Source organism: Gossypium arboreum, chromosome 12, assembly GCF_025698485.1.
Source record: "Gossypium arboreum isolate Shixiya-1 chromosome 12, ASM2569848v2, whole genome shotgun sequence".
NCBI lineage: Eukaryota > Viridiplantae > Streptophyta > Magnoliopsida > Malvales > Malvaceae > Gossypium > Gossypium arboreum.
Window position 1 is genome coordinate 6,444,630 of NC_069081.1, and position 13,790 is coordinate 6,458,419.

Consider the following 13,790-nt stretch of genomic DNA (forward strand, 5'->3'; position numbering starts at 1 on the left):
TTTCTCCCTCGGGTCAATAACACATTTAACTACCGCCATCTTAGCATCTCCAAATGCATAATTTCAAATACCTATATTTCTTTTTTTTTTTTATCACCTTCTTCTTTTCCTATCACTTATATTTTCCATCCCTTTGAAAACAATACCTAAATCTTGATGTTGAAAGCTCCACTGTGTAGGAGCAAAGAGTAACCTATTTGTGAATTTTTAAAGAAAAGGTGATTCTTCGATAAGATCTAATGACTAGGTATCACTTACTTTTCACACCATTCACGTTGGAATACCTGGTTATTACCTTACCCACTATGTTTTGCTCAGCCTTCTTTCCTATTACAATAATAATTGTTTTAATAATTAAATATTACAATAATAATTTTTTAAATTTATAATTAAAATTTAAAGGAAAATAATAATGAAATTTAATATATGATTTTTTAGTTAGCTACTAAGTGAAAGAAAATAGTTAGAATGTTATACATTATGTCTTAATTTTATTTTATTAAAATATTAGTAAAAATATTCATTAATATTGAATATTTAAATAATAGCAAAGCTATAATTTGGGTTTCTTTTACAAAAATAATATATAAAAATTATATATGTAAACTAAAGGAATCAATAGCCTTTAAATGAGACAGATTTCTTCACTTCTGTATATGATAATTGCATTTATAATCTTAAAAATAGAGGGACTAGAGTGATTATTTTAAAAAAATGAAAATACTTTAAAAAGAAATAATAAATAAAGAAGGGTTTATGATGAAATTATCCCCAAAAACATGTGCAATCCAATTCCGATTCATTTGGTGCCGCGCGGCACTCTTATGTCACTTTTTTTTTTTCTACAATCACCATTTTTTTAAATTTTAAATGGGAAAAAAGTTCAAGCGGCAACCAATTTCATTGTAGAAAACATTCCATGTTTGTAAATAATTTAAATCCAATAACATTTTTGTAGTTGATTTTTATATTATTTTATAAAAAAACCCTATAATTTGACATGAATAAAAGTGTATTTTCATATCTAATAACATATTTTTCTTATATTCAAAATTTAATGATAAAAATAAAACATTATTCAGAATTGAATGAATGTAAAAAACAAATAAGATTTTAGTTGAAATGGTAAATTGAGATATTAAAACCACAATATTTTATGTTCAAATCCCATCTTTTATGTGTATTTCTTTAGGTTTTGTATAAAATATAAAAATAAAAATACTCTTAAAATAATATTTATTACTTTATAAAAAAATTAAATTTTTAGTAATTTACCAACTAAATTGAGACTTGATTGATGTGTGACACTAACTCAATTAAACACATAAAATAGTATACATACATAATTAAAATATATGAATTACTCTTTTGGCTAAATATATATTATCAATTATTTGGATAATTCAAATATTATTACAATAAATAATTTTAATCAAATTGGTATTCATATAATATTGATATAGATGTATTATAAATTATTTTATTATAAAAACATATTAATAATTTATTATTTTATTAGAAAACGACATTCAAATATTTATAATGAAAATCATTAGAAAATATAATAGAGATAGTTAAAATATAAACGCTTATTTGGTTATAAAAATTTTGGTATAATTTTATTTTTAACTCTCAACTTTATAGTTTTTGTTAATTTGACTTTATTAAGCTTTTATGCTTTTAAGTGTTGCAATTTTATTATATTTGATGTAAATTACTTTGAATATTATATAGATTATTCATGAAACTATACAAATTTTATCACCATATCATTATTTGAACTCTGAATAGAAAATTTCTTTTTACGACAATTCAAAATCACCCTATGCTCAATTAATTAGTTCAATCCTAAAATCAAATCGAAAACGTCGAATCACATAATTAGCATATCAATAGGAAATGATTCGTTCTGGATTTCCAATGGACACCACCCACACACTTGATCAAACAACACAGTTTATCCTAAATGGCTCGATACAGATAATTATATATAGATTGAAGTCAATTAAAGGGTAAGACATTGCAAGCCAAACTAATAATAAACAGATGGAAAAAGAAAATTACATCTTTCCCACAACAGATCTCATATGATTTGGCCAATAAAAGACCCGACAGGATTTAAGGTTTAATAGTAAAAGAAGCCATTTATTAACACAAAGTTTAAAGAAAGCAGGCAAGGTGGAATTTCTAAATATAAGCTTCAATGACAGATTGAACAGCATGAATGGGTTTTACATCGATTCTGGTGAATCCAGCCTCTCCAAGAACATACTTCCATTCCTTTAAGGTCCTTTCTTTGCCTTTGTTCGTATGTGTCATCATCACCATGTCTAACATCAACCCCACAAATTCTAGCTTGTCATTTTCATCTTCTTCAAGCACAGATTCAACGATTATGACCTTCCCTTTGTCTTGTGGGATGGCTTCTCTACATTTCTTTAGGATTTGTATGCATTCCTCATCACCCCAGTCATGCAACACCCACTGCAATTCACAAATCGATAGATTTGTCATACTCAAATGTAATTGGTAAAGGAAACAAAGTTTTCATTACTAACCATAAAGAAAGCAGCGTCTGCCTCTGGGACACACTCGAACATGTCTCCTCCTACGTATTTGATGCCATCGACTTTCGGGGCAACGGCAACAACACGGGGAAGATCGAAGTCGATGCCATGAATCCAAGGGAATGCCTTTACCAACATAGATAAAGCAGTCCCATTGCCTCCACCAACATCAACCAAACTTTTAATGCCATCAAACACTTGAGGACATCCTTCGATTATGGCCCGCACTGCCACTCTAGCATCACAAGCCATTGCTTCGTCTATGAGTTCGCTATGTCCAGGGTTCTCCTCTGCATAGCTCCATACATCCTTCCCGTGTGCTGTCTCAAACGGTGAATTCCCACTGTCAAGGACACGAGCACTCAGACTATGCCATGTTGCTAACGTAACAGGGCTGCTCTGTAGTAGAATCATAGCCGCCATGCTCCTTTCGCCATGTCGACTCAATCGACGAGACAAAGGCGTCAGTGCAAAACCAATGGAATCTTTAGTTATGGGCTCCTCTTTGAATATTTGGTAGTGGACCAAGAACCTCATAATACGATAAAGACGAGATGGTTGACACTTGAGGGTAGTGGTTAGCTGAGAGAGTGTCATGGGGCTTCCATGCTTGTCAATTGCATCAGCAATCCCAAGCTCAATGGCACATTTAACTACTGCAATCTTAACATAACCAAATACATAATTCCAAATATCTACTTCTGCTTTCTCATCTTCATCTTCTTTCTTTCCTCTCACTTTTATATCTCCCATCTCAGTGCTTCTCTCTTTGAAAACTTGGAAAACCCCAAACCGAAATCTTGATGGACAAAGCCTTTGTTGAAGCTCCATTATATAGGAGCAATAAATCATTTCTAACAATGATAAATTTAGATTTCCTATAAAATGCTTTGGGTAATATAATATTTTCTTTAAGATTTTCTAAGATCTAATGACGGGTCATTACTTGCCATTATATATAAAGAATTATCGGGAAAGGATTGTATGAAACAGTGACGCCACGTCATCTGTATCCCTTTCCAATAATTTTATGCCACATCAGTATTCTTATCCTGAATTTCAAGATTTTATCTTGAATTTTAGTATTTTAATTTGGATTTGATTTTTTTCAAGATAAAATCTTGAAATTTAGGATAAGAATACTGATATGGCATAAAACTATTGGAAAGAGATACAAATGACGTGGCGTCACTGTCTGATACAATTCTTTCTCTTATTTTGTGATAATCATAATTCACGTTGGAATATTACTGTCTATTACCCCACACATTAATGGTTAAATAAATGGATTTTAAAAATAGTCATGTTTATGATGTGATTTGCTAAACTTTTTTTGGTGCGTTAATGCAACTGTCTGTTTCTCCGAATGTTAAATGTGGGATTTAGTGTATTACACCTTAATCTTATATGCCTTTGCTTTTTGTTGAATACAGATTGTGAAACTATGATTCTAGGTTATTTTATTTTTTTTCAATTGGAAAATAATTAATCAAAATTTTTCTTCATTCCTCAAAAGTTTCAAACCCAATTAAAAATGTGAAAAGTTAAGAAAAAAATTTAATTTATTATTCTCCGTGGAAAATTATTATATTCAGGGTTGATTCATTAGACAATGTTCATACTATCTGCAAATATTACGGGAGTACAGCATGGCTATTTCCATTCTCAGCAAAGTTGCAGTATAGTTACTTTATGGCTAAAGTATAAAGATGATTATACGTTATATTTTGGTCACTAAATTTTTTGAAATTAAAATTTTTAATTATCTATGTTAACAACTGTTTGAAAATTGACTGACGTAAGTGTTGATGTGGACTTTTTTATTGGTCTAATAACAAATTTAGTTTTCTAATGTTTACATATTCTATCAATTTGAAAATAATATAAAAATTTAATAAATTTAGCCCATAATGTTTACAAAAATTATTATTTTAGTTCAAATTCTAAAAGTTTAATGAATTTAACCTCAATATTTACAAAATGACAAATTTTATGTCTTTTTAGCCATTGAACTAACATCGTTTGTCAAAGCACCCTAAATGAATGAAAAATTAATATTTGTTAATTTTACTAATGTGACAATCCACGTGCATGCCACACCATCAATTATTTTAAAAAAAACTTTAAAAATGTAGAAACCTATAGAAAATTATTTAAAAATTCAAAAATATTTAAAATTCATATGTATAAATTATTAGAAGGGTAAACTACCAAAATAGTCATTTATGTTTGAAATATTATATTTTAGTCACTTACATTATCATGTTGTAATATTTTAGTTATTGAGTCGTTAATTAACGTTAGTAGTATCACGGTAAGCTGACGTGACACACTTAAGTGTTTGGTTGCATGAGGGCAAACTAAACAAAAATAAAAATAGAAGCAGAGAACAAAACAAATTGAAATCAAGAAATAAACATGCAAAAAATAAAATGTACTTGAGCTAGTATGATACACAGAATTGGACATAAATATATTAATAAAATAATGTAAATAAACATATAATTCTAGCATGATACACAATTGACTCGCAATTTCTAAAATTAGACGAGTTAGTTCATTAAATTATAAATCAAACAAATACAATAATATTAAATACAAGGTTCTATCAAAACAGATATACAAATAGACAATTATGTTCAAATGAATATAAGTGGTAAAAACATCAAAACTCAACACAATTTTATCCATATAAGGTATTATGTAACAACTCGTTTTCTAGTGGTATCGAAAACAATGGTTTTGGGACCACAATTTTGACATGTCAGTCCGTAAATATTAATTATTTAATATTTACAAATTTATTTTTGTATTTAATTTTAGTTATAAAATTTAAATGTTTAGGTAGTTAATTAACTCAAAAGGATTAATTCATAAAAGATGACAAAGTTGTTTACTATTGAATTATCTTAACAAAATGTTCTAAATAATTAAAGTAGAGGGATTTCTTAGTAATTAGACCATAACATTTTCGTATGGACGGTTTTGGGTTACAAATGTTAAGTTTTACATGGTTTAATTAAGGGCAATATGGTAAGCAATTAATTAAAACATAAACAAATAAAACAAATAATGTTATCATCTTCTTTCTTGTTCATTGCCGAATTTGGGGGGGGGGATAGTTTGGCATTTAGTCTCTTGCATGTAAGCTCGTTTTTAACCTATTTCTTATAAATTTTATGTTTTTGGAATCGTTGTAACTTAATTTAGCTAGTTCAGGGACTAATTTGTGATTTTATCAAATGCTTAGAAATTTACTATTGATGATTTTGAATGTTTTTTATGTTGATTTTTTTGGAAGCTTGGTTGTTTGAAATAATTAAATTGTAAAGTGATTTTTATAGTAAATTTGAGTTTAGGGACTAAATAAGTAAAATATTGAAGTTGACTTGGTTTTCTTGTGAATTTTTGAAATTTAAGAGTTGTAATAAGATGGATAAAAATTCAGTTACATGGATATAGGATTTAATTGTAGGAATAAGTTTGTTTTGGTCTTAGGGACCAAATTGTATAAAATGTAAAAGTTTAGGGCAAATGTGTAAAAAATTATAAATAAGAAGCCACTTGTATTAAATTGAATAGTATATGAAATTGAATCTAATAATTGAAATTAAATTATATTATAGATCGAGAACAAGTTGATAAACAAGGAAAATGGAAAGTTACGGAATAGTTCTTGAACTTTTGTTATTTCTGCAATTTAGACCTGGTAAATTCGTACGGTTTAATTATGTATAATTTAAATGTTATATTATTTATGAATTGAAATTGTTAAATGTCCTGAAAGTGTTGAATTGTATTAAGTGAATATGATTTGAGAAAGTACATATCTTAAGCGTTGCTATTCGATAAGTAATTGAGTCGATGAATGTAGGTCAGAATACAAATGGCATGCCAATAGGTTATATTGCGCGTTATTCGGAATTGATTGGTGTTGATATGATAATTTTTGATTTATTCTTGTTTATTGAATATACCGAAGTTCAACATTTGTTGTTAACTATCGTGTTATATTACAGTGATTCAGGTGTGTTTCCAAGGGCGAATGTAAAACCTTCGAGCTTGGCACTCAATGTCGAGGTGTGTTTTAAAGAGATGTTAGCCTACAAATTGACACTTGGTGCCTAGGTGTGTTCTCGGATGGTTAGCTTATTTGATCGTTTTAGAGTGATCTGGATGGTTAACCGCGTATCTGAATCCGTTATAATGTTCATTGGACATATTTTCTATATCATTTGCATTTAAGCATAAAGCTCACCCGTGATTTGATTGTAGTTGATAGGATTTTGGTTTATTTTTTGTATTCTGTAATAGATATGTGTATTCGGTAAGTTTATTATTTTAACTGTTGAACTTACTAGGCTCTATTAAAGCTTACTCGTGTTATTTATCTTATTTCCTTGTAGATAGCATTTTGTGGAAATTAAGCGATTGGATCAACTTGAAGAAATCACACTATCTAGAAATCTTTTGGTAGTTTTTGAATGTTCACTTTTGGTTATATGACATGTGATAGGTGATTTATAATTATGTTGGATACTTGTTACTTGTGAGCTTGTTAAACTTGAATAATATTTGTCTTTAGATGGATTTTAGTACATAAGAATATGTTTTTGGTTTTGGTATGTATATGTTTTAAGAATTGTTTGATATATTTGATATAAGTCATATGAAAGTGTTTGGATGTGGCAATTAGAATTATGGATTGAGTGGAATGGTGATTTTGGCGTGAGTTGTTAAAGGTGTTTGAGAACTTTGAATGCAATTACTTTGGTTGGAAAGGAGATTTTGGTTTGGTAATTGAATTGTGGTGTTAATGAGGACACATGGTTAGACACTTAGGATGAATGTTTTGGCATGTTTTAGGCTTGTTAAATATGTTTTTAAGATATTAAATTGGTTGGTATTGATTTGGCTTGGTACCTAAGTTTTGGATGAAAATGTGTCTTGTTTTGCAAACTTTTTAAGGTACACATGGCCTGGGAAATGGGTTGTCACACAGCTGTGTGTTACACACGGCCTGAGACATGGGTTGTCATACGGCCGTGTGTCACACACAGCCTACTCACATAGTCATGTGCCTTATTTGTTTTTAGTGCAGGTTGGTGCACATAGGCACAAAGAGTTACACGACCTAGTGACACAACCATGTGACCTTGAGCTACACGGTCACAGTGAGTTATGCGGCCTGTCCACACGACTGTGGGACCTTATGTTACACGAGCACAGTTAGTTACACAGTCTGCGTACACAGACGTGTGGAGTAGCCACACGGTCTGGACTCTGTCACACGACCTAACCACACAGCCGTGTGACCCCTGTTTTAAAACATTTTCAAATTTTCCATATTTTCTGTTTCGTTCAAAATAGTCCCTGATTGATTCCAAACTAATTTTAGGTTCCCGTAGGCTCGGTTGAAGGCTCATACATGTATTTTATGTCTTGATTAAAATGAATTATTGAATGTTATTTTATAATTTGTATAATTGTTTCTAATTGAAATTAAATGTTTTGAATTGTACTCTAATACTCTGTAACCTTAATCTGGCGATGAAGATGGGTTAGGAGTGTTACATACTACCTAAGTCACATAGGACTTTTCGACTTGTAACATTCTGCGACTTAGGTTAGTTAGGAATTCAAAGAACATGCTCGACAAAATAACTAAGCACGAAAGTAGTTTGGCACATTGTATTGTTCCTTATACTCCCCCAATATTCGAATAATCTCACCACCTACATATCTTACCTTTCTTATTTCTCTATTACTAAGATCCCATATAGTATTCATGAGTACAATCACCTGAGCTCATAATTAAAAAAAAAAAAAACAAATGTGAGCATACTTTTTTTCCAACTCACTTTACTTTTATTTTATTTTCTTTTTTTTCAACGTTTTCTCGATTTGACTTTTAACCTTATTTTCTACAAGCTCAAAATCTTATATTCATTATACCATACAATTCCCTAGTTCACTCATTTTTTTTCTCTTCTGAAACCACAGTGATGTATCTACCTAATCCCTCAATATCAATGGTCGGATTTCTAAATTTGTGCAAGGACCAAGAAATTAAAGAATCAAATAAATTATTTATTTAGGCTTAGTGTTTCGTTTCTGGTTTATCAAGAAAATAGATTCAGGCTTAAGATAGGTACTAAGGAAAATATTTACGGGATAACTTTTTGGCTCAAAAATTTGTCTACCAAACAATGCTTTAGGTTGCCCTTAGGTAATTCTATACATGAATTAAATCAGTCAACTCTATCAATTTCTACACCTATAATTCAATTAAACATGCATGCTATTTATATACCTATTTATCATGTGGTATACTTAGCATCTTAAATCTGTTCGTAGTGTAATAAATTGAATTAATTAGTCTAAAATTAGATAATCTAGAATCAATTATTATCAAACTGAATTTAAAGTTTATTCACAAAATCTTATTAACATGCTCTTAACCAATCGCTTGTATTTCTACAAGCTCAAGCACAAACAAAACATACACACAAAAAAAAAAATTAACTACTAAAAATATACTAAAACTATAAAAATAATAGAAAATCTTTTAAAACTCTATGTCAACCCCCCACACACTTTATTTGGCACATTATCCCCAATGTGCACCAAAAATAATAAAGAGACGAAATTACCTGATTAGTTTGATAAGTGCAACGAAATTGGTGGGACTGGCTCTTCCTCGCGATTTTGGCTCGAAATTGTAGTGCCTTCAAAAAAATAGGGTTCTTACACAGAAAACAAAAAACAACAAATTTTTTTAATAAATAAAATAAAATAAATAAAACACACAAAGTGAAAAAAATTTAAATCCTATGTACTTCCCCCACACTTTAAAACAAACATTGTCCCGATATAAAAGAATTAAAGTGCGAACAAGAAAACTTCCTTAAAAATGCTGATTGTTTGTTGTCTTAAATAAATAAATAACTATAGTTGTTGGGTTTGTGGAGAGCGGAGAATGGCGAGAATCACATGGGTCAATTGGACAATTAGAGCACTGAAATGCTACATAGCAGTCGGCTCATCACAACAGAATCTGCTCCCTGTCGTAATGTTGTAATAAATTTTATGCTCCCTCAAGTCATTTCATCAAGGTATTTTGCAACACCCTTCAATAGTTTATCGACTTCAATCATTTTCGTTGCTACTTAGAATCTCGATTTGTCATGACTTCGAGTTACAACTTACCCCTTTCACATTTGGATGTATTGCAGCTCGTTGTGACATGTTTATGGTGGTTGTCAAGATGACATGTTCTTCTTCATCACGATGACGTGATTCATTGATGGACTTGTTTGATTGGCTTGTCATAGCATGTTGCGGCATAGGGGGTGCGTGGCGTGAAATGACTTGGAAATCTTCCAAACTCGTCTTTTCGTCTTCTCGAAGCATGTCTTACTCCGTGGTTTGTGTTTAATCACCTGAATCTACCTCATGAAATCCACAACTACTGTGCGAAGCAACTAACACAGATAATTAAATACTTTAAATACAAAAAAATAAACATTGAAAAATAAAATTTAAAATTAAACAAAAATTAAAAAAGAAGTCATTTTTCGGAGTTAGGACGATTCATATCGCCCCTAAAGAAGAACTTTTAACTAGTCCTCAACACTTTGATCCGCCGCTTGTTCCACCGTTGATAAATCTCAACCAATACTCTCGGTGGATTCCAATGATATCACCTTATCTTTGATTGACACAACATCCACATCACGAGCCACTTGGTGCCGAATTTAAACAAACCCCAAATTGTCTTTTGAGGTATTTTGGCTCGAGCTTCCTTCTCTCCATGTCACGAGAAGCTTTGGTTGCCTAAGCTTTATCTTCATTATCGAATGAGAATGAGATAAGCTTGTCAACTTCTTCGACTGATACCTCATTGGTTATGGCCAAAAAGTGTATCGGCTCGTATACATTTTCATTCAGAATTAATTGAAGCTCCTCTACCTCTTACTCTACCGCTACATCTACTACTACATCTACGTTAATTGGATTGGAGACAACTTCAGTGATATTCAATTTGTTTCCCTCTCCAGATCCAAACTCTTGTTGACTATCAAGATTTAATTCTTGATGTTTATCAGTGATACATTGGTCATTCGGATCAGAATTGTAGACATCATGTACGACCTCTTCAATTGAAGCATTTAGTTTGTAAGTTCGTTGAAGTTTCTCGATCATAAATGACATCATATCCTCTAATCGTTTGGCTTTCTTATCCAATTTTTCGAAACATGCAGAAAAAGTTTGCTCCATTACTTCGCACAACAATGTTTCATGTGAATTTTTGGAGAAATTAGGAACGTCATACACGACCTCTTCCAATGGATTATTTTCTTAGGATTTTTTCCGGAAGAATTCCTCTAATTGATCCAACTGTTTTTGGATTCTCTTTGATTTAGCTTGGAATTCTCGCTCACAATTTTCTTGTTCAGACGTATAGTTATACTAATCACTAGGAGTTTTAGCTAGATACTCGGATGTCCCCAAAGGTCGCTCATGTATCTTTTCCATCATTTCGTTTCTTTATTGAAGCAGTTCTTGAAAAAGCGATCTTTGGTTCTCCATGATCTCCCATTGATTGTATGCTCCCTCCTCGTATACTTTGTCTTCATCCCATAGGTTCGTCAAATCTCCATTCCTGCCGTATGTATACTTGCTCAGCTTAGGTGGGAGTTCGTTCGAACACTCAGGTCGCTTGTCTTTGTAATCACAACTCCATTGGTTTGTTCGTACACTGACCTATAAAAATTAATATTCATAATTAAATTTGATAATCAACAGGGTAAATGAAAAATATTAGAATAAAAATATTTACTTAACGACAAAAAGTCAAAATAACTTTTTTACACTAAAATAAAATAAAATAAAATAAAATAAATAAAAGTTAGAATATTATCTAGCTTGTTTGTCTTTCGATTAATATTATTTTACAGTAATTAATCTAACAAAAAATTCACTGTCGCAATCCCCGACAACGGCACCAACAACTTGACCGCCTATAAACGTGTTATCTTTTATAGTAAAATATTACACCAAAAATATATTAATTAAATATTTAGTGTTTGCAAGTGTATGATTCAAATTGTAATAGACTAAAGTTTACAACGAAACACTACTAAGTATTTCGAGGATCGTACCCAAGGAATTGCAGATTGGAGAAATTATTATTAAATTAATTATAGAAAATAATTACTAATCTAATCGAGTCACGAATTAGTAGTGTGGATCCAAATTAATATTTTAATTAAACTAATTAAATTAACTAACCTAGATTAACCTAATGAACTTTCCTATTCCTAGTATTGACAATGCGAGCCTTTAGCCTATGATCGATTAAATCTCTAATTATCTAATTAAATAATTAATTATCTTAAATTGAGTTATTTATCACTCTTAGCTAAGACTACCCTCTCGGTTCATCTTCACTAAGGATTACCACCTAAGCCACACTTTTTAGTCTCTTCCTAGGCATACAGATACTCTTCTGGTCTCTCCGCTTGGCACAAGTTATACACGACAGGATACCCTTCTGGTCTCACTTGTCTCGGTATTCTATCAGGGGTGTGATTCTCTAATATACTAAGTATTATTGAATAAACAACCAATTTTGGATAAATAATCATTTATCAAATAAATTAGTTTATTAATCGAACCATGCAAGATATAAACAAAACACAATAACTTATTCGAATATTTATACAATGATCAATTAACCAAAAAAATAGAAGATAAATAAATGAATAGAATAGAAGAGATAACAAAATTCCAATGAATATATATTGATGCATGGATCAGGAGCAATATCCGCTCGCGATTGTCTTCATATTGGAGTAGAAAAATTTCGAATACACGAACATTAAAAAAAAAAAAAAACTAAAAACTGAATAGTAAAATTGTTTGTCTAAGTCTGCACACCATTCCAATAAACCTAAGGTTGCTTATATAGGCAACGGGCTACTTAGTGACCACTCAACCTTAGATATAATTAGATACCAATAAATGTAATATTTTGATAAATGTTAAGGTTCAAATATGGAAATATCCCCAAAAGTGTTGTCCAATGAATCAATTTCATTTTGGCTTGCCATCGTTGCGTTATCGTGACGTGGGAAGTCTCCTCGTCACGACGTCGCCACCATGAATGGTCTCCCATATTCATCGCGTCGTCGTGACGAGAGGAAGCTCCTTGTCACAACATCGAGTGCATTTCGAGCCTTGGCAACTTCATTGTGCTATCAGGCTCCCTTGTATTCTTGGACCTGAATTGGCATCCGACACACTTAATTAGCTCATGAGTCACTCACGAGGCCCGAGTCGGCCTTACGGGTAACCGACATAGCAGAAAATGTGTAAAAATGATGATTATTTTATTAATATTTTATTTCTAATCTACTAATATTAAAAATGCAATACTTAATTATAAAATGCCAAGAAAAGAATTTCATTAAGTGTAGAAATGACCTAAAATAACTATTACATGTGACGTTAGGATAGAGATCACATATATAATAATCATAATTAAATGTTATTATTTATTATCATAAAAGTTAGCCCAAACTAAAAGTGATCTAATTTGGTTAAGGTTTATTGGGATTTATTAAATAAAGTATGAGTCAAATATTCAGTATATATTTTAGTAACTAATTTTTAATTAATGATGGATTGATTAGAAATTAGGTTACTATGTAAAATATATTAGGTTATGGTCCCCAAATTATACATATATAACTTTTTAATATCTCATTTTTAAAAAGAGAGAGCCACATTCTCTAAATTACTTGTGTGCTAATTTGGAAGATCAAAATCATAAGATCTAAAGATTTCAAGAAATTGATGGATTCAAGTGTACTTCTACATCTAATTTTGTTCTTAATAAATTTGACATGATACATCCTAATTTATTAAATTTAAAATTACATCTTGTTTTTTAATTCTAACATACCAAGATGAAGACGAAACGACTGACATTTAAGTGCAATTATTAGTTGAGAGAGTGTCATGGTGCTTCAATGCTTGTGAATAGCGTCAGAAACCCCACATTTAACTACTACCACCATAGCATATCCAAATGCATAATTCCAAATATATATATTTCCATTTTTGATCATGTTGTTCCTTTCCTATCACTTTTATACTTTCCATCTCTTTGAAAACAATACCCAGATCTTGATGTTGAAAGCTCCACCATATAGGAGC

General features: G+C 30.8%; 1 protein-coding gene across 1 annotated transcript; it reads right to left on the reverse strand.

The window, feature by feature from the left end:
* Positions 1 to 1,956: 1,956 nt before the first annotated feature.
* On the reverse strand, positions 1,957 to 3,484 carry LOC108465682 (acetylserotonin O-methyltransferase-like). Its single transcript, XM_017766057.2, has 2 exons — positions 2,559 to 3,484; positions 1,957 to 2,484 (listed from the first exon to the last, which is right to left on the reverse strand). The coding sequence occupies exons 1-2, from the start codon at positions 3,417 to 3,419 to the stop codon at positions 2,188 to 2,190; spliced, it is 1,158 nt and encodes a 385-aa protein (XP_017621546.2). The 5' UTR covers positions 3,420 to 3,484; the 3' UTR covers positions 1,957 to 2,187.
* Positions 3,485 to 13,790: the final 10,306 nt, after the last annotated feature.

Bases quoted from the DNA above. Each gene is read 5' to 3' on its own strand.
- LOC108465682 (XM_017766057.2), bottom strand. From the start codon at position 3,419: ATGATTTATTGCTCCTATATAATGGAGCTTCAACAAAGGCTTTGTCCA. The intron at 2,485-2,558 runs GTTAGTAATGAA...TGTGAATTGCAG, and splicing joins CAGACGCTGCTTTCTTTATG to TGGGTGTTGCATGACTGGGG.